Here is a 27,441-nt window from a genome sequence, read left to right on the forward strand (position 1 = left end):
CACTCTACCATTGGCTGGCGGTTCCCTCGCGCCCCCGCCCCTCCTCTCTCTGAATGGCGGCGGGAGGAGGGCGGGACAAACGAAGCTTTTCCGCGCTCTGATTGGTGAAAACACTGAGAGCGCCACGCTTTGATTGGCTAGCCGTTGAAATCCGAGCTCTGATTGGCTGCCGCGCTCTGAGAGCTCTGCCGGGCCGCGGCCCCCTCCCGGAACGTCGCGGGTCAGGCGGGGGGGGGGCGAGAGACCCCCGGAACCCCCCGGGAGCTCTCGGTGAGTTCGAGACCCCCGGGAGCCCCGGAGGGCGCGGGAGCAGCGGGGGGAGCCCGGCCGAGGGGGCGGAGGGGCCTCCGGAGGGGATGGGATGGGGCAGAACTGCGGGGTCTCGTGAGGGGGAGGGGGGGCTGAGAGGCCTGAGGGGATTTGGGGGGGCTGGGGAGGATTTGGAGGGGTCTGAGGGGTTTTGTGAGGGGATTTGGGGGTTCTGAGAGATTTTGTGAGGAGATTTAGGGGGTCTCAGGGGTTTTGTGAGGGGATTTAGGGGCGCTGAGGGGGTTTGGAGGGGTCTGAGGGGTTTTGTGAAGGGATCTGGGGGTTTTTGTGAGGGGGTGAGTGGGTTCTGGGGGCTCTGAAGGAGTTTTGTGAGGGGTTTTGGGGGCGCTGAAGGAATTTATGAGGGGATTTGGGGGGTTCTGAGGGGTTTGGGGGGGATCTAAGGGTTTTGTGAGGGGATTTGGGGGCGCTGAGGGGATTTATGAGGGGATTTGGAGGTGCTGAGAGGATTTGGGGGTTCTGAAGGAGTCTTGTGAGGGGATTTGGAGGTGCTGAGGAGATTTGGGGGGTGTGAATGCGTTTTGTGAGGGCATTTGGGGGCGCTGAGGGCATTTGTGAGGAGATTTAGGAGGTCTTAAGGATTTTGTGAGGGGATTTGAGGGTTTTGTGAGGGGTTGAGAGCCAGTTCAGGCGTTTTGTGAGGGGATTTGGGGGGGTCCTGATGAGGAATTAGGGGGATCTGAGGAGTTTTGTGAGGGGATTTGGGTGCGCTGAGGGGTTTTGTGAGGAGATTTAGGGGGTCTGAGTTGTTCTGTTAAGGGATTTGGGGTTTTTTTGAGGGATTGAGGGCCAGTTCAGGAGTTTTTTGAGGGGATTTGGGGGTGCTGAGGAGTTTTATGAGCGGATTTGAGGGGTTTTGTGAGGGGGTTTTGGGGGATCTGAGGGGATTTGTGAGGGGATTTGGGGGAGCTGAGGGGATTTGGGGGGTCCTGGTGAGGATTTAGGGGGATCTGAGGGGTTTTGTGAGGAGATTCAGAGGCGCTGAGGTGATTTGGGGGTGCTGAGAGGATTTGGGGGAGTCTGAGGAGTTTTGTGAGGGGATTTAGGGGATCTGAGGGGATTTGGGGGTTCTGAAGGAGTTTTGTGAGGGGATTTGGGGGCGCTGAGGGCATTTGTGAGGCAATTTAGGGGGTCTGAGTTGTTCTGTGAGGGGATTTGAGGGTTTTGTGAGGGGTTGAGGGGGAGTTTAGGGGGTTTTGGGGGATCTGAGGGGTTTAATGAGAGGATTTGGGAGAGCTGAGGGCATTTGGGGGGTCCTGGTGAGGATTTAGGGGGATCTGAGGGGTTTTGTGAGGAGATTCAGAGGCGCTGAGGGGATTTGGAGGTGCTGAGAGGATTTGGGGGAGTCTGAGGAGTTTTGTGAGGGGATTTGGGGGAGTTGAGGGGATTTGGGGGTTCTGAAGGAGTTTTGTGAGGGGATTTGGGGGTGCTTTGGGGGCGCTGAGAGGATTTGGGGGAGTCTAAGGAGTTTTGTGGGGGGATTTGGTCACGTTGAGGGGATTTATGAGGGGATTTGTGGGTTCTGAAGTGTTTTGTGAGGGGATTTGGGGGTTTCATGAGGGGATGAGGCTGAGTTGAGGGGGTTTAGGGGGATCTGAGGAGTTTTGTGAGGAGATTCGGAGGCGCTGTGGGGATTTGTGAGGGGATTTGGGGGCGCCGAAGGAGTTTTTTGAGGGGATTTGGGGGCGCTGAGAGGATTTGGGGGAGTCTGAGGAGTTTTGTGAGGGGATTTGGTCACACTGAGGGGATTTATGAGGGCATTTGTGGGTTCTGAAGGAGTTTTGTGAGGGGAGTTGGGGATCTGAGGGGTGTTGTGAGGGGATTTGGGGGCGCTGGAGGATTTTGAGGAGTTTTGTGAGGGGATTTGGAGGTGCTGAGAGGATTTGGGGGCGCTGAGGAGTTTTGTGAGGGGATCTAAAGGGTTTTGTGAGGGAGTGAGGGCCAGTTCAGGAGTTTTGTAAGGGAATTTGGGGGGATCTGAGGGGATTTGTGAGGGGATTTGGGGGCGCTGAGGGGATTTGGAGGTTCTGAAGGAATTTTGTGAGGGGATTTGGGGATCTGAGGAGTTTTCTGAGGGGATTTGGGGGCGCTGAGGGCATTTAGGGGGTTCTGAGGGGTTTTGTGAGGGGATTTTGAGGTTTTGTGAGGGGGAGTTGAGGGAATTTTGGGGTATCTGAGGGGATTTGGGGGCGCTGAGGGGATTTGGAGGCTCTGAAGGAATTTTGTGAGGGGATTTGGGGGCGCTGAGGAGTTTTGTGAGGGGATTTGGGGGCGTTGAGGGGATTTACGGGGTGCTGAGGGGATTTTGAAGGTTTTTGAGGGTTCTGAAGGAATTTAGGGGGTTCTGAGGGGATTTCTGAGGGGATTTTGGAGGTTTTTGAGGGGTCTGAGGGAATTTAGGGGGGTCTGAGGGAATTTAGGGACTTCTGAGGGGATTTAGGGGGTTCTGAGGGGATTTCTGAGGGGATTTTGGAGGTTTTTGAGAGGTCTGAGGGAATTTAGGGACTTCTGAGGGGATTTAGGGGGGTCTGAGGGGATTTCTGAGGGGATTTTGGAGGTTTTTGAGGGGTCTGAGGGAATTTAGGGAGTTCTGAGGGGATTTAGGGGGTTCTGAGGGGATTTTGGAGGTTTTTGAGGGGTCTGAGGGGATTTGGGGGGCCTGATGAGGATTTAGGGGGGTCTGAGTTGTTCTGTGAAGGGTTCTGGGGGTTTTTTTTGTGCATTTGAGGACTTTTAGGGGATCTTTGGGGTCTCTGTGGGGTTTTTGGGGCTCTTTTTGTGGGGTCTGAGGCATTTTCGGGGTTTCTGAGGGGTTTTTTGGGGTCTTTTTGTAGGGAATATTTAAAAATATTCCCAGAAAACCCCCCCTGGATCATCCCTTAAATAAAGAAATATCCTAAAAAACATCCCAAAAATAAATCAATATCCTAAAAAAACCGTGAAATATCCCAAAAAAAAACCCTGAAAATCCCAAAACCCCCCTAAAAAATCCCCCAAAACCCCTGAAATATCCCTAAAATAAAGAAATATCCCTAAAAACCCCTGGAATATCCCCAAAATAATTCAATAATTAAATAATGGGAATAAGGGATCCCAAGTCCAATGAAAAAAATGGGAAAATAAAAGGAATTATTGGAGAAAAGGGGGAAAATCCCCCAAATTCTGATGGGGGCAGGGAAAAAAAAGGGAATTTTTCCATTAGAAAAATGGGAATAAAAGGGAATTTTGAGCTGAGGATGGAATTAAATTGGGAATTCTTTAATTGGAGTTGATGAATAATTCATGGAATTCACCTGGAAAAGGTCAAAAATTCCCTGGGAATTTCAAGCTGGAAAAAAAAAATGGAAAAAGGGAGGGGAATATCTGGGTTTTATTAAAATATATTCCTTTTTTTTTTTTTTAATATTTCTCTATTTTAGGGACATTCCAGGATTTTTTGGGGTTATTTCAGGTTTTTTTTGGATATTGATTTATTTTGGGATATTTCCAAGGTTTTTTTTTTTTTTTTTTTTGTGGATATTCATAAGATTTTTCCTTCTTTGGCATCCAAAAAATTCCATTTTTTGGGTAAAAAAAGGGAAAAATCCCCAATTAACAAATCCTAATTAATCCCAGCTCTCTGTTAATTATTCCTGATTTTCCCAACCTCCCAAATCCTCAACTTTTAGGGAATATTTTGGGTGTTTCCTATCAAAAAATGGAATTTTTTTCCCTTCCAGCTTCATCCCAGGAGGAAATTCCTGCTTAAATCCCTTAATTAATTAATTCTAATTAATCCTAATTAACCCTGCATCTCTGCTAATTCACCCTGCCTCCCAAATCTCCCAATTTTTTGGGAATTTTCCAACATTTTTCCATTAAAAAAAGGAAAATTCCCAATTTTTTTTCCCTGTTCCATTCTTAATTAATTAATAAATTAATCCTAATTAATCTTGGCTTTTCCTGGTTAAAAACTTTTTGGGAATGTCCCAGTTTTCTATTAAAAAAGGGAATTTTTAAAAATTTTCTTTGTTTCCTTTCTTTGTTTGGTTTTCCAGGGGAATTTTCCTTTGGAATGGGGAAAAAATGGGAAAAAAAAGGGAAAAAATGAGGAAAAAATGAGGAAAAATGTGGAAAATATGGGAGAATAAAATGGGGAAAATTGGGAAAAATGTGAATAAAAAATGGGAATAAAAATGGAAAAAATGGGGGGAAAATTGGGATTAAATTGGGATAAATTTATCCATTAACTTTTAATTCCAGGTTATTTTTAATTCCTTTACTTTAATTCCTTTATTTTAAAATTCCAGGGTTTTTATCCTTTAATTCCAGGGATTTAAAAAATTCTTTTCTTTTTAATTCCAGGATTTTTCACCCTTTAATTCCATTTTTTTTTTTACCTTTTAATTCCATTTTTTATCCTTTAATTCCATTTTTTATTTCATAATTCCATTTTTTATCATTCCAATTTTTATCCTTTTAAATCCCATTAATTTTCATTTTCACTCCTTCATTCCCTCCCCATTTTTTATTCTTTTCCCCCCTCCTAAAATTCATTTTTTATTCATTTATTTCCATTTTTTCATAGGAAATCTCCCCAAAAATCCCAAATTTCTGCTCCAAACTTCTGGAATTGCAGCCAAAGATGTCCAAGAAGCAGCAGCTCAAAGGTAGGAGATAAAAAAACCCCAAAAATTTGGGAATTTCAGCCCAAAAATCCCAAAAGTTGGAGAGGGAAGGGGGAAATGAAGGAAAAAAGGGAAAAATTGGGAAAAATGGGGGAAAATATTGGCGAAAATATTGAGGAAAAAAGGGATAAAAAAGGGGGAAAATTGGGGGAAAAATTGGGATAAAAAGGGGAAAAATTAAAGAAAAAAGGGAAAATAAAGTGGGAAAGGGGAAATTTGGGGTTTTGGGGGATTTTCTTGGGATTTTGTGGGGAAATTAAAGGAAAAATGCTGGGAAATGGAGGAAGAAAAAGGAAAATTTTGGGGTTTTTGGGATCTGAGGTTTAATGGGAATTTCCCTGGAATTCCAGAGGGTTTGGGGATCAAAAGCCCAAAATTCCCTTTAGAAGTCCCAAAAAAAGGAAATTAAATGCAAAAAAAAACCCCAAAATTCCCATTTTGTACCCCACAGTTCTCAGGGAATTTTTCCATTTTTTTCCAGGGATTTTCCCTTTTTTTCCCCCATTTTTTCCCAGGGATTTTCCCATATTTTTCCTATTTTATTCTCATTTTTTCCCCATTTTTTCCCCCATTTTTTCCCTTCCCCCCCCCATTATTTCCTAATTTATTCCAAATTTTTCCCCCATTTTTCCTATTTTATTCCCATTTTTTCCCTTCTTTTCCCCCCAATTTTTTCCTATTTTATTCCCATTTTATTCCCATTTTTCCCCCAATTTTTTGCTATTTTATTCCCATTTTATTCCCATTTTTTCCCTTCTTTTCCCCAATTTTCCCCCAATTTTTTCCCATTTTATTCCCTTCTTTTCCCCCCAATTTTTTCCCATTTTATTCCCATTTTATTCCCAATTTTCCCCCAATTTTTTCCCCCCATTTTTTTCCTATTCTATTCCCATTTTATTCCCATTTTTTTCCCTTCTTTTCCCCAATTTTTCCCCATTTTCCCCCCATTTTTTCCCAGGGATTTTCCCATATTTTTCCTATTTTATTCCCATTTTTCCCCATTTTATTTTGTTTTTCCTAATTATATTCCTATTTTTCCCAGTTTTTTCCCCATTTTTTTTCCTATTTTATTCCCATTTTATTCCCATTTTTCCCTTCTTTTCCCCCCAATTTTTTCCTATTTTATTCCCATTTTATTCCCATTTTTTCCCCCAATTTTTTCCTATTTTATTCCCATTTTTCCCTTCTTTTCCCCCCAATTTTTTCCTATTTTATTCCCATTTTATTCCCATTTTTCCCCCCAATTTTTTCCCATTTTATTCCCATTTTACTCCCATTTTTCCCCCCAATTTTTTCCCATTTTATTCCCATTTTTTCCTTTCTTTTCCCCCCAATTTTTCCCATTTTATTCCCATTTTTTCCCTTCTTTTCCCCAATTTTCCCCCCAATTTTTTCCCATTTTATTCCCATTTTTCCCTTCTTTTCCCCCCCAATTTTATTCCCATTTTATTCCCATTTTTCCCCCAACTTTTTCCTATTTTATTCCCATTTTATTCCCATTTTTTTCCCCAATTTTTTTCCTATTTTATTCCCATTTTTCCCTTCTTTTCCCCAATTTCCCCCAGTTTTTTTCCCATTTTTTCCCCATTTTTTCCCCATTATTTCCCCAATTTTCCCCCCATTTTTCCCCATTTTATTCCCATTTTTTCCCTTCTTTTCCCCAATTTTCCCCAGTTTTTTTTCCCATTTTTTCCCCAATTTTCTCCCCATTTTTCCCCAGTTTTTTCCCATTTTTTCCCAGTTTTCCCCCATTTTATTCCCATTTTATTCCCATTTTTCCCAGTTTTTCCCCCATTTTATTCCCATTTTTTCCCTTCTTTTCCCCAATTTTCCCCAGTTTTTTTCCCATTTTTTCCCATTTTTTCCCCAATTTTCCCTCAATTTTTCCCCATTTTTTTTCCCATTTTTTCCCCAATTTTCCCCCCATTTTTCCCCAGTTTTTTTCCCATTTTTTCCCAGTTTTTCCCCCATTTTATTCCCATTTTTTTTCCCGGCCCTGAGGATTCCCTGCAGTGCCAATTCCAGCGGGGGAGGGGCCTCGTTTGTCTTTATTTACCTTTAATTAATTATTGAGAGGCAATTCCAGCCTGGCCCGGGGATTTGCATTTTCTCATCCACATGGAACCTAAAAAAAAATGGGAATTTTGGGGGGAAAATAGGGGAAAAATTGAGGATTTTGGGGAAAAAAATTGGGGATTTGGGGCAGGAAAAAAGGGGGGAAAATTGGGAATTTTGGGGAAAAAAATTGGGGATTTGGGGCAGGAAAAAAGGGGGGAAAATTGGGAATTTTGGGGAAAAAAATTGGGGATTTGGGGGAGGAAATAAAGGGATTTCTGGGAATTGGGTTCAGCATTGCAGGATTTTGGGATTTTGGGAATTTGGGATTTCTGGGAATTGGGTTCAGCATTGCCAGGATTTTGGGAATTTGGGAATTTGGGATTTCTGGGAATTGGGCCCAGCATTGCCAGGATTTGGGAATTTGGGATTTATGGGAATTTGGGATTTCTGGGAATTTGGGATTTCTGGGAATTGGGTTCAGCATTCCCAGGATTTTGGGAATTTGGGATTTCTGGGAATTTGGGATTTCTGGGAATTGGGTTCAGCATTGCCAGGATTTTGGGATTTTGGGAATTTGGGATTTCTGGGAATTTGGGATTTCTGGGAATTGTGCCCAGCATTGCCAGGGAATTTGGGAATTTGGGAATTTGGGATTTGTGGGAATTGGGCCCAGCATTGCCAGGGAATTTGGGAATTTGGGAATTTGGGATTTTGGGATTTGTGGGAATCGTGCCCAGCACTGCAGGATTTGGGATTTTGGGATTTGGGAATTTGGGATTTGTGGGAATTGTGCCCAGCATTGCCAGGATTTTGGGAATTTGGGATTTTGGGATTTCTGGGAATTGGGCCCAGCATTCCCAGGATTTGGGATTTGGGATTTGTGGGAATTGTGCTCAGCATTGCCAGGATTTGGGAATTTGGGATTTTGGGATTTGTGGGTATTTTGGGATTTGGGATTTCTGGGAATTGGGCCCAGCATTGCAGGATTTTGGGAATTTGGGATTTGTGGGAATTGTGCCCAGCATTCCCAGGATTTTGGGAATTTGGGATTCCTGGGAATTTGGGATTTCTGGGAATTGGGTTCAGCATTGCCAGGATTTTGAGGGTTTGGGATTTCTGGGAATCGTGCCCAGCACTGCAGGATTTTGGGAATTTGGGATTTTAGGATTTCTGGGAATTGGGCCCAGCATTGCCAGGATTTTGGGAATTTGGGATTTTGGGATTTCTGGGAATTGGGCCCAGCATTGCCAGGGAATTGGGACTGTGAGAATTTGGGATTTGTGGGAATTTTGGGATTGGGATTTCTGGGAATTGGGTTCAGCATTGCCAGGATTTTGGGAATTTGGGATTTTGGGATTTCTGGGAATTGTGCCCAGCATTGCCAGGGAATTTGGGAATTTGGGAATTGTGCCCAGCATTCCCAGGGAATTTGGGAATTTGGGAATTTGGGATTTGTGGGAATTGGGCCCAGCATTGCCAGGGAATTTGGGAATTTGGGATTTTGGGATTTGTGGGAATCGTGCCCAGCACTGCAGGATTTGGGATTTTGGGATTTGGGATTTGGGATTTGTGGGAATCGTGCCCAGCACTGCAGGATTTGGGATTTGGGATTTGGGATTTGTGGGAATTGTGCCCAGCATTTCCAGGGAATTTGGGATTTGGGATTTGTGGGAATCGTGCCCAGCATTCCCAGGATTTGGGATTTGGGATTTGGGATTTGGGATTTGTGGGAATCGTGCCCAGCACTGCAGGATTTGGGATTTGGGATTTGTGGGAATTGTGCCCAGCATTTCCAGGGAATTTGGGATTTGGGATTTGTGGGAATCGTGCCCAGCATTCCCAGGATTTGGGATTTTGGGATTTGGGATTTGTGGGAATCGTGCCCAGCACTGCAGGATTTGGGATTTTGGGAATGGTGCCCAGCATTCCCGGATTTGGGAATTTGGGATTTGTGGGAATTGGGCCCAGCACTGCAGGATTTGGGATTTGGGATTTGGGATTTGTGGGAATTGTGCCCAGCACTGCAGGATTTGGGATTTGGGATTTGGGATTTGTGGGAATTGTGCCCACCATTGCAGGATTTGGGAATTTGGGAATTTGGGATTTTGGGAATTTGGGATTTGGGATTTTGGGAATGGTGCCCAGCATTCCAGGATTTGGATTCCCCACAGGTCCCTCGGGGTTCGTGTTCGACTCTCGCTCCGGGGCCGTGCGGGCGCAGGGCGGCGCCTCCGAGAACATGAGGGAGAAGGTGCCGCATCCCAGCATTGCAGCATTCCCAATAATTCCCAACATTCCCAACATTCCCAGTAATTCCCAACATTCCAACATTCCCAATAATTCCCAACATTCCCAACATTCCCAGTAATTCCCAATATTCCAACATCCCAACATTCCCAATAATTCCCAACATTCCAACATTCCCAACATTCCCAATAATTCCCAACATTCCCAATAATTCCAACATCCCAACATTCCCAACATTCCCAAAAATTCCCAACATTCCAACATTCCAATAATTCCCAACATTCCAACATTCCAGCATTCCCAACATTCCAAATAATTCCCAGCATTCCCAATAATTCCCAACATTCCAACATTCCAGCATTCCCAACATTCCCAATAATTCCCAACATTCCCAATAATTCCCAACATTCCCAACATCCCAACATTCCCAATAATTCCCAACATTCCCAATAATTCCAACATTCCCAACATTCCCAATAATTCCCAACATTCCCAACATTCCCAACATTTCCAACATTCCAACATTCCCAATAATTCCCAACATTCCCAATAATTCCCAACATTCCCAATAATTCCCAACATTCCAACATTCCCAAAATTCCCAAAAATTCCCAACATTCCCAATAATTCCCAACATTCCAACATTCCAGCATTCCCAACATTCCCAATAATTCCCAGCATTCCCAACATTCCCAACATCCCAACATTCCCAACATTCCCAATAATTCCCAACATTCCCAATAATTCCCAACATTCCCAGTATTCCCAACATTCCAACATTCCCAATAATTACCAACATTCCCAACATTCCCAATAATTCCCAACATTCCCAATAATTCCCAGGCATTTCCATGTTTTTTCCCTGATTTTCCCCTCTATTCCCCCATTTTTCCCTGATTTTCTCCCTGATTTCCCCACGTTTTCCCCATGATTTTTCCCAGATTTCTCATGGATTTTTCCCTGATTTTCCCCATGGATTTTCCCACATTTTCCCTGTGTTTTTCCATGGATTTTTCCCTGATTTTCCCCTGATTTTCCCCCTGAATTCCCCCATGATTTCCCTGTGTTTTTCCATGGATTTTTCCCACATTTCCCATGAGTTTTCCCCTGATTTCCCATGGATTTTTCCCTGGTTTTTCCCATGTTTTCCCTGCATTTTCCCCCTGTTTTTTCCCCGATTTTCCCCTGATTTTCTCCCTGATTTCCCCAGGAATTCTCCCCCATTTTCCATGGATTTTTCCATGGATTTTCCCATGACTTTTCCCGTATTTTCCATGGATTTTCCCATGACTTTTCCCCCATTTTCCATGGATTTTCCCATGACTTTTCCCCCATTTTCCATGGATTTTTCCATGACTTTTCCCCTGATTTTCTCCCTGAATTTCCCCATGATTTCCGTGTGTTTTTCCATGGATTTTTCCCTGGTTTTTCCCATATTTTCCCTGCATTTATCCCCTGATTTTCCCCCTGTTTTTTCCCCGATTTTCCCCATATTTTCTCCCTGATTTCCCCACGAATTCTCCCACATTTTCCTTGTGTTTTCCCATGGATTTTCCCACATTTTCCATGTGTTTTTCCCATGGATTTTCCCCACATTTCCCATGGATTTTTCCCTGATTTTCCCCTGATTTTCCCCTTGAATTTCCCCGTGATTTCCGTGTGTTTTTCCATGGATTTTTCCCTGATTTTTTTCTGGTTTTTCCCATGTTTCCCCTGATTTTCCCCCTGTTTTTTCCCCGATTTTCCCCATATTTTCTCCCTGATTTCCCCATGACTTTTCCCCCATTTTCCATGGATTTTCCCATGACTTTTCCCGTATTTTCCATGGATTTTCCCATGAGTTTTCCCCCATTTCCCATGGATTTTTCCCTGATTTTCCCCTGATTTTCCCCCAATTTTTCCCGTATTTTCTCCCTGAATTTCCCCATGATTTGCGTGTGTTTTTCCCATGAATGTTCCCACATTTTCCATGTGTTTTTCCCATGGATTTTCCCACATTTCCCATGGATTTTTCCCTGATTTTTTTCTGCTTTTTCCCATGTTTTCCCTGCATTTTTCCCCCATTTATCCCCTGATTTTCCCCCTGTTTTTTCCCCGATTTTCCCCATATTTTCTCCCTGATTTCCCCAGGAATTCTCCCCCATTTTCCATGGATTTTCCCATGACTTTTCCCGTATTTTCCATGGATTTTTCCATGACTTTTCCCCCATTTTCCATGGATTTCCCCATGAGTTTTCCCCCATTTTCCATGGATTTTTCCATGGATTTTCCCATGGATTTTCCCATGACTTTTCCCCCATTTTTCATGGATTTTTCCATGGATTTTCCCATGACTTTTCCCCCATTTTCCATGGATTTTTCCCGTATTTTCTCCCTGAATTTCCCCATGATTTCCGTGTGTTTTTCCCATGGATTTCTCCCACATTTTCCATGGATTTTTCCCATGGATTTTTCCCTGATTTTTTTCTGGTTTTTCCCATATTTTCCCTGCATTTTTCCCCTGATTTTCCCCCTGTTTTTCCCCTGATTTTCCCCATATTTTCTCCCTGATTTCCCCACAAATTCTCCCCCATTTTCCATGGATTTTTCCATGACTTTTCCCGTATTTTCCATGGATTTTTCCATGACTTTTCCCCCATTTTCCATGGATTTCCCCATGAGTTTTCCCCCATTTTCCATGGATTTTTCCATGGATTTTTCCATGGATTTTCCCATGACTTTTCCCCCATTTTCCATGGATTTTTCCATGGATTTTCCCATGACTTTTCCCCCATTTTCCATGGATTTTTCCCGTATTTTCTCCCTGAATTTCCCCATGATTTCCGTGTGTTTTTCCCATGGATTTCTCCCACATTTTCCATGGATTTTTCCCATGGATTTTTCCCTGATTTTTTTCTGGTTTTTCCCATATTTTCCCTGCATTTTTCCCCTGATTTTCCCCCTGTTTTTCCCCTGATTTTCCCCATATTTTCTCCCTGATTTCCCCACAAATTCTCCCCCATTTTCCATGGATTTTTCCATGACTTTTCCCGTATTTTCCATGGATTTTTCCATGACTTTTCCCCCATTTTCCATGGATTTCCCCATGAGTTTTCCCCCATTTTCCATGGATTTTTCCATGGATTTTTCCATGACTTTTCCCCCATTTTCCATGGATTTTTCCATGACTTTTCCCCCATTTTCCATGGATTTTCCCATGACTTTTCCCGTATTTTCCATGGATTTTTCCATGACTTTTCCCGTATTTTCCATGGATTTTTCCATGACTTTTCCCCCATTTTCCATGGATTTTCCCATGGATTTTTCCATGGATTTTCCCTGTTTCCCCACACTCCCAGGTGCAGGCGGTGCGGGCGGTGGTTCCCAACCGCAGCAACACCGAGATCGTGCTGGTGCTGCAGCACTTCGACAACGCCGTGGACAGGGCGGTGCAGGCCTTCATGGAGGGTCAGCATTCCCAAAAATCCTGGAATTCCCAAAAATCCCAGAATTCTGAGAGGGAAATCTGGGAATTCTGGGGTTTGGGGCTGAAATTTTGGGGTTTGGGGGTGAAATTTTGGGGTTTGGGGGAGTTGGAAAAGGGATTTTGAGGGGGATTTGGGAGGGGATTTTGGGGATAAAACCACTCAGGTCTTCATGGAGGGTGAGAATTCCCAAAAAATCCTGGAATTCCCAAAAATCTGGGAATTCTGAGAGGGAAATCTGGGAATTCTGAGGTTTGGGGTTGAAATTCTGCAGTTTTGGGTGTTGGAAAAGGGATTTTGAGGGGAATTTGAGAGGAGATTTTTGAGGGATTTGGGAGGGGATTTTTGGGATAAAACCACTCAGGTCTTCATGGAGGGTGAGAATTCCCAAAAAATCCTGGAATTCCTGAAAATCTGGGAATTCTGAGAGGGAAATCTGAGCTTTGGGAAGGGAATCTTTGGGAATTTTTCTTTTTTTCCTTCCCTCATTCCCAATTTTTCCCATTTTTTTCCCAGGCAATGCCAGTGAGGTGCTCAAGGAATGGACGGTGACTGGGAAGAAAAAGGTAAATCCCCAAAATTCCCAAATTTCCCAAAAAATTCCCCAAAAAAATCCCAAAAAATCCCCCCAAAAATCCAGAAAAATCCCCCCCCCCAAAAAAAAAAAAAAATCCCCAAAAATCCTCCAAAAAATCCCAAAAAAATCCCCCAAAAATCCTCCAAAAAATAATAAAAAAAAAATCCCCCAAAAAATCCCTCAAAAAATCCCCCCAAAAATCCCCCCAAAATCCCAAAAAAATCCCCAAAAAATCCAGAAAAATCCCCAAAAAATAAATTTAAAAAATCCCCCAAAAAAATCCCCCAAAAAATCCCAAAAAAATCCCCCAAAAATCCCAAAAAAATCCAGAAAAATCCCCCAAAAATCCCCAAAAAATCCAGAAAAATCCCCAAAAAATCCCCCCAAAAATCCCAAAAAAATCCCCAAAAAATCCCCCCAAAAATCCCAAAAAAATCCCCAAAAAATCCAGAAAAATCCCCAAAAAATAAATTTTAAAAATCCCCCAAAAAAATCCAAAAAATCCAGAAAAATCCCCAAAAAATCCCCCCAAAAATCCCAAAAAAATCCCCAAAAAATCCCCCCAAAAATCCCCAAAAAATCCCCCAAAAAATCCAGAAAAATCCCCCCCAAAAAATTTAAAAAATCCCCCAAAAAATCCCCCCAAAAATCCCAAAAAAATCCCCCAAAAAATCCCCCCAAAAATCCTAAAAATCCCCATTTTTTTTTTTTAATCCCTGATTTCTTCCCCCATTTTTTCACTATTTTTTTCCTGATTAAAATATGGATTTTTCCCCATTTAAATTATGGATTTTCTCCAAGTTTTCCTCAATTTTTCATCCATTTTTTTCCCAATGAAAACCCAAATTTTCCCCCATTTTCCCCCAATTTTCCCCCAAATTTTTCATGATTTTCCCCCAATTTTCCTTATTCAAATATGGATTTTTCCCCCAATGAAAACCTGAATTTTCCCCAATTTTTCCCCAAACTTTTCCCCATTTTGACCCAAATTTTCCCCCAATTTTCCCCCAAATTTTTCATGATTTTCCCACACTTTTTTCCTTATTCAAATATGAATTTTTTCCCCCCATTTTCCCCAATTAAACCTGAATTTTCCCCAATTTTTTCCCCAAAATTTTCCCCAATTTTCCCCCATTTTGACCCAAATTTCCACCCATTTTTCCCCCATTTTTCCCCCATTTTTCCCCCAAAATTTCCCCAATTTTCCCTCGAATTTTTCATGATTTTCCCCCAATTTTCCTTAGTCAAATGTGGATTTTTCCCCCTATTTTCCCCAATGAAAACCTGAATTTTCCCCAATTTTTCCCCAAAATTTTCTCCAATTTTTCCCCCAAATTTTCCCCAATTTTTCCCCCAATTTTCCCCCATTTTCCCCCAATTTTCCCCCAAATTTTTCATGATTTTCCCCCAATTTTCCTTATTCAAATGTGGATTTTCCCCCCCATTTTCCCCAATGAAAACCTGAATTTTCCCCAATTTTTCCCCAAAATTTTCCCCAATTTTCCCCCATTTTGACCCAAATTTCCTCCCATTTTCCCCCCATTTTTTTCTTTATTCTCCCCAATTAAAACCTGAATTTTCCCCAATTTTTCCCCAAAATTTTCCCCAATTTTTCCCTATTTCCACCCCAATTTTTTCTCCAATTTCCCCCCAAACTTTTCCCCATTTTAACCCAAATTTCCTCCCATTTTCCCCCAAATTTCCCCCCAAATTTCCCTCATTTTCCCCCAAATTTTCCCCCAATTTTTCATGATTTTCCCACACTTTTTTCCTTATTCAAATATGGATTTTCCCCAATTAAAACCTGAATTTTCCCCAATTTCCCCCCAATTTTTTCCCCAAATTTTCCTCAATTTTTCCCCAAATTTCCCCCCATTTTGACCCAAATTTCCTCCCATTTTCCCCCCATTTTTTCTTTATTCTCCCCAATTAAAACCTGAATTTTCCCCAATTTTTCCCCAAAATTTCCCCCAATTTTTCTCCCAAATTTCCTCCCATTTTCCCCCCATTTTTTCTTTATTTCCCCCAATTAAAACCTGAATTTTCCCCAATTTTTCTCCATTTTGCAGAACAAGAAGAAAAAGCCCAAAGGCCAAGCCCAGCCCGGCCCCTCCCCCGCAGCCCCTCAGGAAAAGTTGGAAAATTGGGAAAAATTGGAAAAAAAATTGGAAAAAAATTTGGGAATTTCCATCAATGGTTTCCATGGCAACCGCTCCCCATCCCTGGAGTCGCTCCCTGAGCCCGGAGCAGGTCGGGAAATTCGGGAATTTGGGGGAAATTTGGGAAATTTGGGGGAAATTTGGGAATTTGGGGGGAATTTGGGGGGAATTCTGAGGGAATTTAGGGGGAAATTTGAGAATTTTGGGGGGAATTTGAGGGAAATTTTGGGGGTAAATTTGAGGGAAAAATTTGGGAATTTTGGGGACATTTAGGGGGAAATTTGGGAATTTTGGGGAATTTTTGGGGATTTGGGGGGGAATTCTGGGGGAATTTTGGGGGAAAATTTGGGAATTTGGGGGGGAAATTTGAGGGAAATTTTGGGGATATTTAGGGGAAAATTTGGGAATTTTGGGGGAATTTTGGGAATTTGGCGGGAATTCTGGGGAAATTTAGGGGGAAATTTGGGAATTTTGGGGGGAATTTTGGGGACAATTAAGGGGAAATTTGGGAATTTCAGGGGAAATTTGAGGGAAAAATTTGGGAATTTTGGGGACATTTAGGGGGAAATTTGGGAATTTTGGGGGAATTTGGGACTTTGAGGGATTTTGGGGGGAATTCTGGGGGAAATTTGAGGGAAATTTTGGGAATTTGGGGGAAATTTGGGGGAAATTTGGGAATTTTGGGCACATTTAGGGGGAAATTTGGGGGGAAAATTTGGGAATTTTGGGGACATTTAGGGGGAAATTTGAGGGAAAATTTGGGAATTTTGGGGACATTTAGGGGGATATTTGGGAATTTTGGGGAAATTTGAGGGAAAATTTGGGACTTTGAGGGAAATTGGGGGACTTTGGGGGGAATTCTGGGCACATTTAGGGGGAAATTTTGGGACTTTTGGGGACATTTAGGGGGAAATTTGAGGGAAAATTTGGGAATTTTGGGGACATTTAGAGGGAAATTTGGGGGAAATTTGGGACTTTGAGGGATTTTGGGGGGAATTCTGGGGGAAATTTGGGAATTTTAGGGGAAATTTGAGGGAAAATTTGGGAATTTTGCCTTTCCCAGGCCTGGGCAATGGAATCCCAAATTCTGCCCCGACCCCGACCCGGAGCAGCCCCGGATCCCCCGGGGGGAGAAAACTGGGTGAGAAAATGGGGAAAAAATGGGAAAAATGGGAAAAATGGGAATTATGGACAGGAAAATGGGAATTATGGACGGGAAAATGAGGAAAAATCAGGAAAAAATTGGAAAAAATCAGGAAAAAATAGGGGGAAATTTGGGAAAAATCAGGAAAAAATTGGGAAAAAATCAGGAATAAATTGGAAAAAATCAGGAAAAATTGGGAAAAATCAGGAAAAAGTGGGAAAAATTAGGAAAAAATAGGGGAAAAATGGGGAAAAATCAGGAAAAATTTGGAAAAAATCAGGAAAAATCAGGAAAAAAAGTGGGAAAATCAGGGAAAAATAGGGGGGAAATTGGGAAAAATCAGGAAAAATTGGAAAAAATCAGGAAAAATCAGGGTAAAAAAAATGGGGAAAAATCAGGAAAAAATTGGAAAAAATCAGGAATAAATGGGGGAAAAAATCAGGAAAAACTCGGGGAAGGCCGTGGGGCCCTCGGGAACGTTTCCCAATCCCGTTTTTCCCATTTTTTCCCATTTTTCCCCATTTTTTCCCCATTTTTTCCCCATTTTCCCTGCAGGCCCCAGCCTGGAGCGCTCGCTGAAGGACCTGCAGCGCTGCTCCGTGGCCCTGGCGCGGTTCAGGGCCCTGCTGAGGGACGAGGTGGAGAATTCCCTGCGCAGGGTGAAGGGAGCCTTCGGGGACATCCACGGCTGGTCAGGGAACGGGGAAAATGGGGAAAATCCGTGAAAAAATGGGGAAAATCTTTGGAAAAATGGGGGAAATCGGTGAAAAAATGGGGAAAATCCGTGGAAAAATGGGGGAAATCTTTGGAAAAATGGGGATTCTGGGGGGAAAATGGGAATTTTGGGGGTGAAAAGGGGGATAAATGAGAATTCCCTGCGCAGGGTGAAGGGAGCCTTCAGGGACATCCACGGCTGGTCAGGGAACGGGGAAAATGGGGAAAACCCGTGAAAAAATGGGGAAAATCCATCAAAAAATGGGGATTCTGGGGGGAAAAATGGGGAAGATCGGTGGAAAAATGGGGAAAATCCGTGAAAAAATGGGGAAGATCGGTAGAAAAATGGGGGAAATCCATGAAAAAATGGGGAAAATCTTTGGAAAAATGGGGGAAATCGGTGAAAAAATGGGGAAAATCGGTGGAAAAATGGGGGAAATCTTTGGAAAAATGGGGATTCTGGGGGGAAAATGGGAATTTTGGGGGTGAAAAGGGGGATAAATGAGAATTCCCTGTGCAGGGTGAAGGGAGCCTTCGGGGACATCCACGGCTGGTCAGGGAATTCTGAGGGGAAAATGGGGGAAAAATGGGGAAAATCCGTGAAAAAATGGGGATTCTGGGAAAAAATATGGGGGAAATTGATGGAAAAATGGGGAAAATCCATGAAAAAATGGGGATTCTGGGGGTGAAAATGGGGATAAATGAGAATTCCCTGCGCAGGGTGAAGGGAGCCGTCAGGGACATCCACGGCTGGTCAGGGAATTCTGAGGGGAAAATGGGGGAAAAATGGGGAAAATCCGTGAAAAAATGGGGATTCTGGGAAAAAAAATGGGGATTCTGGGGGTGAAAATGGGGGAAAAATGGGAATTTTGGGGGTGAAAAGGGGGATAAATGAGAATTCCCTGCGCAGGGTGAAGGGAGCCTTCGGGGACATCCACGGCTGGTCAGGGAATCTGGGAATTCTGAGGGGAAAATGGGGAAAATCGGTGAAAAAATGGGAAAATCGGTGAAAAAATGGGGAAAATCTGTGGAAAAATGGGGAAAATCCATGAAAAAATGAGGATTCTGGGGGTGAAAATGGGAATTTTGGGGGTGGAAAGGGGGATAAATGAGAATTCCCTGCGCAGGGTGAAGGGAGTGTTTGGGGAGATCCAGAGCTGGTCAGGAAATTCTGGGAATTCTGAGGGAAAAATGGGGCAAAAATGGGGAAATCTATGAAAAAATGGGGAAAATGTGGAAAAAAAATGGGGATTCTGGGAAAAAAAAGGGGATTTTTGTGGGGATTTTTGTAGGATTTTTGTGGGGATTTTTGTGGGGATTTTTGTGGGATTTTTGTGGGGATTTTTGTGGGGATTTTTGTGGGATTTTTGTAGGATTTTTGTGGGATTTTTGTGGGGATTTTTGTGGGGATTTTTGTAGGATTTTTGTGGGATTTTTGTGGGGATTTTTGTGGGGATTTTTGTGGGATTGTTGTGGGGATTTTTGTGGGGATTTTTGTGGGATTTTTGTGGGATTTTTGTAGGATTTTTCTGGGGATTTTTCTGGGGATTTTTGTAGGATTTTTGTGGGGATTTTTGTGGGATTTTTGTAGGATTTTTGTGGGGATTTCTGGGGATTTTTGTGGGGATTTTTGTGGGGATTTTTGTAGGATTTTTGTGGGGATTTTTGTGGGGATTTTTGTGGGATTTTTGTGGGATTTTGGTAGGATTTTTGTGGGGATTTTTGTGGGATTTTTGTGGGGATTTTTGTGGGGATTTTTGTGGGATTTTTGTGGGGATTTTTGTGGGGATTTTTGTGGGATTTTTGTAGGATTTTTGTGGGATTTTTGTGGGGATTTTTGTGGGGATTTTTGTGGGGATTTTTGTAGGATTTTTGTGGGATTTTTGTGGGGATTTTTGTGGGGATATTTGTGGGGATTTTTGTGGGATTGTTGTGGGGATTTTTGTGGGGATTTTTGTGGGATTTTTGTGGGATTTTTGTAGGACTTTTCTGGGGATTTTTCTGGGGATTTTTGTAGGATTTTTGTGGGGATTTTTGTGGGATTTTTGTAGGATTTTTGTGGGGATTTTTGTGGGATTTTTGTGGGGATTTCTGGGGATTTTTGTGGGGATTTTTGTGGGGATTTTTGTAGGATTTTTGTGGGGATTTTTGTGGGATTTTTTTGGGAATTTTTGTGGGATTTTTGTGGGGATTTTTGTAGGATTTTTGTGGGATTTTTGTGGGGATTTTTGTGGGGATATTTGTGGGGATTTTTGTGGGATTTTTGTGGGGATTTTTGTGGGATTTTTGTGGGATTTTTGTGGGGATTTTTGTGGGATTTTTGTAGGATTTTTGTGGGGATTTTTGTGGGATTTTTGGGGAATTTTGTGGGAATTTTGTGGGGATTTTTGTGGGGATTTTTGTGGGATTTTTGTAGGATTTTTGTGGGGATTTTTGTGGGGATTTTTGTGGGGATTTTTGGGGATTTTTGTGGGGATTTTTGTAGGATTTTTGTGGGGATTTTTGTGGGGATTTTTGTGGGATTTTTGTAGGATTTTTGTGGGGATTTTTCTGGGGATTTTTGTAGGATTTTTGTGGGGATTTTTGTGGGATTTTTGGGGAATTTTTGTGGGATTTTTGTGGGGATTTTTGTGGGGATTTTTGTGGGATTTTTGGGGAATTTTTGTGGGATTTTTGTGGGATTTGAGCAGCGATTCCTCCTCCTGCTCCTCCCAGCCCCAATTCCCGATTTCCCCGCGGCTCCGGCGCCCCCTGGCGGCGAATCCCGGAATTCCCGCCGAGCTCTCCCTGCCCTTCCCTTCCCACTTTTCCCCCATTTTTCCCTGATTTTTCCCATTTTTCCCTGTTTTTTCCCACTTCCCCCCCATTTCTCCCAGTTTTTCCCAATTTTTCCCCATTTTTTCCCACTTTTTCCCCATTTTCCCCCTCCAGCCTCATGGACCGGGAGGTGGCTCTGCTGGCCGAGATGGACAAAGTCAAGGCAGAAGCAAGTGAGGAGAATTCCCAAAATTCCCAAATTTATTCCCATTTCAGTGGCCCTGAGGCAGTGCAGGGCTGGAATTCCAATCTTTTATCCCAAATTCCCAATGTTTTATCCCCAAATTCCCAGTTTTTATCCCAAATTCCCAGTTTTTATCCCATTTTTCCCCATTTCTCCCAGTGGATCTCCTTTCCCTGCGGCAGCACCAGGTTGGGATTCCCAGTGTTTTATCCCAAATTCCTGATGTTTTATCCCCAATTCCAGGTGTTTAATCCCAAATTCCCAATGTTTATTCCAAATTCCAGGTGTTTTATCCCCAAATTCCCACTTTTTATCCCAAATTCCCAGTTTTTATCCCATTTTTCCCCATTTCTCCCAGTGGATCTCCTGTCCCTGCAGCAGCACCGGGTTGGGATTCCCAGTGTTTCATTCCAAATTCCTGATGTTTTATCCCAAATTCCCAATGTTTATTTCCAAATTCCAGGTGTTTTATCTCAAATTCCCAGTTTTTATCCCCAAATTCCCAGTTTTTATCCCAATTTTTCCCCATTTCTCCCAGTGGATCTCCTGTCCCTGCAGCAGCACCGGGTTGGGATTCCCAGTGTTTTGTCCCAAATTCTCAATATTTTATCCCAAATTTCTGGGGTTTTTTCCCCAATTCCAGGTGTTTTATCCTAAATTCCCAGTGTTTTATCCCAGTTTTTATCCATAATTCCCATTTTTCCCCATTTGTTCCCAGTGGATCTCCTGTCCCTGCGGCAGCACCGAGTTGGGATTCCCAGTGTTTATTCCCAAATTCCCGGTGTTTTATCCCAAATTTCCAGGGTTTTTCCCCAAATTCCCAATGTTTTATCCCTAAATTCCCAGTTTTTATTCCCAATTCCCAATATTTGATCCCATTTTCCCCCATTTCTCCCAGTGGAGCTGCTGTCCCTGCGGCAGCGCCGGGCTTGGACTCCCGGTGTTCTATCCCAAATTCCCGGTGTTTTATCCCAAATTTCCGGGGTTTTTTCCCAAATTCCCAATGTTTTATCCCTAAATTCCCAGTTTTTATCCCAATTCCCAGTGTTTTATCCCAGTTTTTATCCATATTTCCCAGTTTTACCCCATTTATTCCCAGTGGAGCTGCTGTCCCTGCGGCAGCGCCGGGCTGGGACTCCCGGTGTTCTATCCCAAATTCCCGATGTTTTATCCCAAATTTCCGGGGTTTTTCCCCAAATTCCCAATGTTTTATCCCTAAATTCCCAGTTTTTATTCCCAATTCCCAATATCTGATCCCATTTCTCCCAGTGGAGCTGCTGTCCCTGCGGCAGCACCGGGCTTGGACTCCTGGTGTTTATTCCCAAATTCCCGATGTTTTATCCCAAATTTCCGGGGTTTTTTCCCCAATTCCTGGTGTTTATTCCCAAATTCCCGGTGTTTATTCCCAATTCCAGGTGTTTTGTCCCAAATTCTCAGTTTTTATCCCATTTTCCCCCATTTCTCCCAGTGGAGCTGCTCTCCCTGCGGCAGCGCCGGGCTTGGACTCCCGGTGTTCTATCCCAAATTCCCGATGTTTTATCCCAAATTTCCGGGGTTTTTTCCCCAATTCCCGGTGTTTATTCCCCAATTCCAGGTGTTTTGTCCCAAAATCCCAGTTTTTAATCCCATTTTCCCCCATTTCTCCCAGTGGAGCTGCTCTCCCTGCGGCAGCGCCGGGCTTGGACTCCCGGTGTTCTATCCCAAATTCCCGATGTTTTATCCCAAATTTCCGGGGTTTTTCCCCAAATTCCCAATGTTTTATCCCTAAATTCCCAGTTTTTATTCCCAATTCCCAATATCTGATCCCATATTTCCCAGTGGAGCTGCTGTCCCTGCGGCAGCGCCGGGCCGAGGCCCTGCGGGAGCTGACGGAGGCGGCCCCGGGGATGTCGGAGGAGCAGCTGCAGGAGCTGAGGGCTGACATCAAGGTGAGCCCGGAATTCCAGCCCTAATCCCATAAAAATTCCAACCCCAATCCCGTGGGAATTCCTGCTCCAATCCCATTGGAATTCCTGACCCAAATCCCATAAAAATCCCGACCCCAAATCCTGTGGGAATTCAGTCCAAATCCCATGGGAATTCTCACTCTGTCCTGTGGGAATTCCTGCCCCAGTCCCATGGGAATTCGTGACCCCAATCCCATTAAAATCTCAACCCCATTCCCATGGAAATTCTGGACCCAATCCCATGGGAATTCCTGCTCTAATCCCATGGGAATTCAACCCCAATCCATGGGAATCCTGACCCCAATCCCTTGGGAATTCAGCCCCAATCCCATGGGAATTCCTGACCCAAATCCCATGGGAATTCAGCCCCAATCCTGTGGGAATCCTGACCCCAATCCCTTGGGAATTCAGCCCCAATCCCGTGGGAATTCCTGACCCAAATCCCATGGGAATTCAGCCCAAATCCCATTGGAATTCAGCCCCAATCCTGTGGGAATTCCTGACCCAAATCCCATGGGAATTCAGCCCCAATCCTGTGGGAATTCCTGACCCAAATCCCATTGGAATTCAGCCCCAATCCTGTGGGAATTCCTGACCCAAATCCCATGGGAATTGCTGCTCTAATCCCATGGGAATTCAGCCCCAATCCTGTGGGAATCCTGACCCCAATCCCATGGGAATTCAGCCCCAATCCTGTGGGGATCCTGACCCCAATCCCTTGGGAATTCAGCCTCAATCCTGTGGGAATTCCTGCCCCAGTCCCATGGGAATTCCTGACCCAAATCCCATTGGAATTCCTGGCCCAAATCCCATGGGAATTGCTGCTCCAATCCCATTGGAATTCCTGGCCCAAATCCCATTAAAACTCCAGCCCCAATCCCATGGAAATCCTGATCCCAATCCCATGGAAATCCTGACCCCAATCCTGTGGGAATTCCTGCCCCAATCCTGTGGGAATTACTGACCCTAATCCCATTAAAATTCCAACCCAATCCCATGGAAACTCCTGACCCCATCTCATGGGAATTCCTGACCCCAATCCCATAAAAATCCTGTCCCCAATCCCTTGGGAATTCAGCCCCAATCCTGTGGAAATTCCTGATCCAAATCCTGTGGGAATTCCGATGCAGTCCCCTGGGAATTCCTGACCACAATCCCATAAAAAATCCTCACCCTAATCCCGTGGGAATTCTCACCCCATTCCCATGGAAATCCCCATTTTCCCTGCCCCGTTCCCAATAGGAATTCCCGTTTTTCCCTGCCTCGTTCTCAGTGAGAATTCCCGTGGGAGTTCCCATTTTTTCCTGCCCCATTCCCATGGGAATTCCCATTGTTCCCCTGCCCCATTCCAGGTGGGAATTCCATTGGGAATTCCAGGGTTTTTCTGCTTCATTCTCAATAGGAATTCCTGTGGTTTCCCTGCCCCATTCCCATGGGAATTCCAGTGAGAATTCCCATTGTTCCCCTGCCCGATTCCCAGTGACAATTCCCATTTTCCCTGCCCCATTCCCATGAAATTCCCATTGTTCCCCTGCCCCATTCCCAGTGAGAATTCCCATTTTCCCTGTCCCATTCCCATGGAATTCCCATTTTCCCCATTGCCAGTGAGATTTCCCATTCCCATGGAATTCCCTGCCCCATTCCCATGGAATTCCCACAGAAATTCCCATTTTTCCCCATTCCCACGGAATTCCCTGCCCTATTCCCACGGAATTCCCACAGAAATTCCCGTTTTTCCCGTTCCCAGCACTTTGTGAGCGAGCGCAAGTTCGATGAGGAGCTGGGCCGGGCCGGGCGCTTCGGCTGCGACCTCGAGGCCCTGAGGGGCAGCATCGGGGCCTTTGGGCAAGGTGGGTCTGAACCCCAGAACCACTGGGAATTCCCAAAAAACCCCATGGGAAAAACCCTGGGAAAGCTGCCCTGGCAATGTCCCCGGCCTTCGGGCAAGGTGGGGTCGCAATCCTGCAAAAATCCCATGGAAAATCCTGCAAAAATCCCACGGAAAATCCTGCAAAAATCCCACGGAAAATCCTGCAAAAATCCTGGGAAAACCCCTTGGGAATTTCTCCTGGTGCAGCCAGGGCAGGTCTGGGTCTCCCACTTGGAGCCTGGCCCCATTCCCAGTGCTCCCAGTGCTCCCAGTGCTCCCATTAACCCCATTCCCAGTGCTCCCAGTGCTCCCAGTGCTCCCAGTGCTCCCAGTGCTCCCATTAACCCCATTCCCAGTGTTCCCAGTGCTCCCAGTGCCATTAACCCCATTCCCAGTGCTCCCATTACCCCATTCCCAGTGTTCCCAGTCCCATTAACCCCATTCCCACTGATCCCAGTCCCATAAATCCCATTCCCAGTGTTCCCATTCCCAGTGCTCCCAGTCCTATAAATCTCATTCCCAGTGTTCCCAGTGCTCCCAGTGCTCCCAGTGCCATAAACCCCATTCCCAGTGTTCCCATTCCCAGTGCTCCCAGTGCCATGAATCCCATTCCCATTCCCACTGATCCCAGTCCCCGTTAATCCCATTCCCAGTGTTCCCAGTCCCATTCCCAGTGCCATTCCCATTAATCCCAGTCCCATTTCCAGTATTCCCAGTCCCATTCCCAGTGCTCCCAGTGCTCCCAGTCCCATTCCCAGTGCTCCCAGTGCTCCCAGTGTCCCCAGTCCCATTAATCCCAGTCCCATTTCTAGTATTCCCAGTCCCATTCCCAGTGCTCCCAGTGCTCCCAGTGCTCCCAGTCCCATTAATCCCAGTCCTATTTCCAGTGTTCCCAGTCCCCCTCCCAGTGCTCCCAGTCCCATTCCCAGTATTCCCAGTCCCATTCCCAGTCCCATTCCCAGTCCCATTCCCAGTATTCCCAGTGCTCCCAGTCCCATTCCCAGTATTCCCAGTATTCCCAGTATTCCCAGTCCCATTCCCAGTGCTCCCAGTCCCATTCCCAGTATTCCCAGTCCCATTCCCAGTATTCCCAGTATTCCCAGTCCCTCTCTCTGCAGTTTCCCACCCCAGGCCCAGCTATTCCAGCCGCTCCCGCTGCAGCTCCAGCCCCGGATCCACAGCGGGATCAGCAACGGCGGGATCAACAACAATGGGATCAACAACAATGGGATCAACAACAATGGGATCAACAATGGGATCAGCAATGGGATCAGCAATGGGATCAGCAACGGGATCAGCAACGGGATCAGCAACGGGATCAGCCCCGGGAGCCCCCCCGGGAGCCCCGGAATTCCCAACGGGATCAGGATCAGCCCCGGGATCAGCCCCGGGATCGGCCCCGGGATCCCCCCAGGGCGGCGCCGCCCCAATGGAGCCACCCCCGAGCCCACAGGTGGGAATGGGACTGTGGGAATTGGGATTGGGATTTGGGATCTGGGATGGGGTTTGGGATTGGGAGTTCTGGGGTTTTTGATGGGGATCAGGAATGGGGGCAATGGGATCAGGATTGGGGTTGGGATCAGAGTTCAGAGCCACCCCCGAGCCCACAGGTGGGAATGGGACTGCGGGGTTTGGGATTGGGATTTGGGATCTGGGATGGGGTTTGGGATTGGGAGTTCTGGGATTTTTGATGGAGATCAGGATTGGGAATGTTGGGATCAGAGTTCAGAGCCACCCCGGAGCCCACAGGTGGGGCTGGGACTGCGGGGTTTGGGAGCTGGGATCAGGATTTGGGATCAGGGATCCGGGATCAGGATGGGATTTTGGATCTGGGATCTGGGATCATGATGGAGTTTGGGATCAGGATCAGGATGGGATTTGGGATCAGGATTTGGGATTGGGATCAGGATTTGGGATTGGGATCAGGGATGGGATTTGGGATCTGGGATGGGATTTGGAACAGGATCAGGATTGGGATTGAGGATCAGGATTGGGATCAGGATCAGGATGGGATTTGGGATAGGGATGGAGTTTGGGATTGGGAGTTCTGGGATTTGGATCAGGATGGGGATCGGGAAGAATGGGATCAGGATTGGGGTCAGGATCAGGACAGGGATCGGGATTGGGTTTGGGATCTGGATCAGGTTTGGGATCAGGACTGGAGGCGCTGGCATTTGGGATCCAGCTTCTCCCCCCTTTTCTCTCCCACCCTTCCCAGATTTGGGAAATCAGGGTTTCCTCTGGGACTGGGATTTGGGATTTCAGCCCTTGGGCATTTCCCAGGGCTTGGGATTTGGGATCATTTCCAGGGTTTGGGATTTGGGATTTGGGATCATTTCCAGGGTTTGGGATTTGGGCATTCCCAGGGTTTGGGATCTGGGATCATTCCCAGGGTTTGGGGTTTGGGGTTTGGGATCATTCCCAGGGTTTGGGATCTGGGATCATTTCCAGGGTTTGGGGTTTGGGATTTGGGCATTTCCAGGGTTTGGGATCTGGGATCATTCCCAGGGTTTGGGGTTTGGGATCATTTCCAGGGTTTGGGATCTGGGATCATTTCCAGGGTTTGGGATTTGGGGTTTGGGCATTCCCAGGGTTTGGGATTTGGGCTCATTTCCCAGGTTCTGGGATCATTTTCAGGGTTTGGGGTTTGGGATTTGGGCATTCCCAGGGTTTGGGGTTTGGGTTCATTTCCCAGGATTTGGGATCATTTTCAGGGTTTGGGGTTTGGGCTCATTTCCCCTTTTCCCGCAGCCGCCCCAGCGCAGCCGGAACCCCCCGGGAGCAGCCGGAGCCCGCCCGGACCCCCAGCGCCCCCCGGGGACCCCCAAAAACCCCAAAAACCCCGAGAACCCCAAACCCCCAGGGGACCCCAAAAACCCCGAAAATCCCAAATCCCCCAAATCCCCCAAATGCCCCAAACCCGCCCGGAGCCGCCCGGGGCCCCGCAGGAGCCGCCCCGAGGGGGCCAACGCCTGAAAAACCCCAAAATTCGGGATGGGGATTTGGGGTCCCATCCTGGCAACGTTTACAGATCCCACTGTGCCATTTCCCCCTTTTTTCCCCTTTTTTCCCCCCTTTTTTTCTCCTTTTTTCCCCTTTTTTTCCCATTTTCCCCCATTTTTCCCTTCTTTTTTCCCCCTTTTTTCCCCATTTCCCCCCCTTTTTCCCCGATTTTCCCCCTCTTTTTCCCCCTTTTTTTTCAATTTTTCCCCCCTTTTTTCCCCTCTTTTTCCCACTGGGATTTTTGGGGTTTCCTTTTGTCCC

At 45.3% G+C, this 27,441-nt stretch overlaps 1 protein-coding gene across 2 annotated transcripts; it reads left to right on the forward strand.

Annotated features, from left to right (window-relative positions):
- The first annotated feature begins 219 nt into the window (after positions 1-219).
- SPATS2 (spermatogenesis associated serine rich 2) lies at positions 220-27,431 on the forward strand. 2 transcript variants are annotated; one of them, XM_059491290.1, is made up of 13 exons: positions 220-270; positions 4,898-4,979; positions 9,227-9,306; positions 12,641-12,749; positions 13,283-13,332; positions 15,413-15,593; positions 16,566-16,643; positions 17,202-17,337; positions 20,292-20,350; positions 22,180-22,289; positions 24,055-24,157; positions 25,296-25,630; positions 26,929-27,431. In XM_059491290.1, exons 2-13 carry the CDS (start codon positions 4,955-4,957, stop codon positions 27,151-27,153), a joined length of 1,491 nt encoding a protein of 496 aa, XP_059347273.1. In that variant the 5' UTR covers positions 220-270; positions 4,898-4,954; the 3' UTR covers positions 27,154-27,431. The 2 variants fall into 2 exon arrangements, with proteins under 2 accessions (XP_059347273.1, XP_059347275.1); XM_059491292.1 differs by lacking the exon at positions 220-270 and having other exon boundaries at positions 4,843-4,979; positions 12,647-12,749.
- The last annotated feature ends 10 nt before the right edge of the window (positions 27,432-27,441 follow it).

This window comes from Ammospiza nelsoni, chromosome 32, assembly GCF_027579445.1.
Source record: "Ammospiza nelsoni isolate bAmmNel1 chromosome 32, bAmmNel1.pri, whole genome shotgun sequence".
In the NCBI taxonomy this organism is placed as follows: Eukaryota; Metazoa; Chordata; class Aves; order Passeriformes; family Passerellidae; genus Ammospiza; species Ammospiza nelsoni.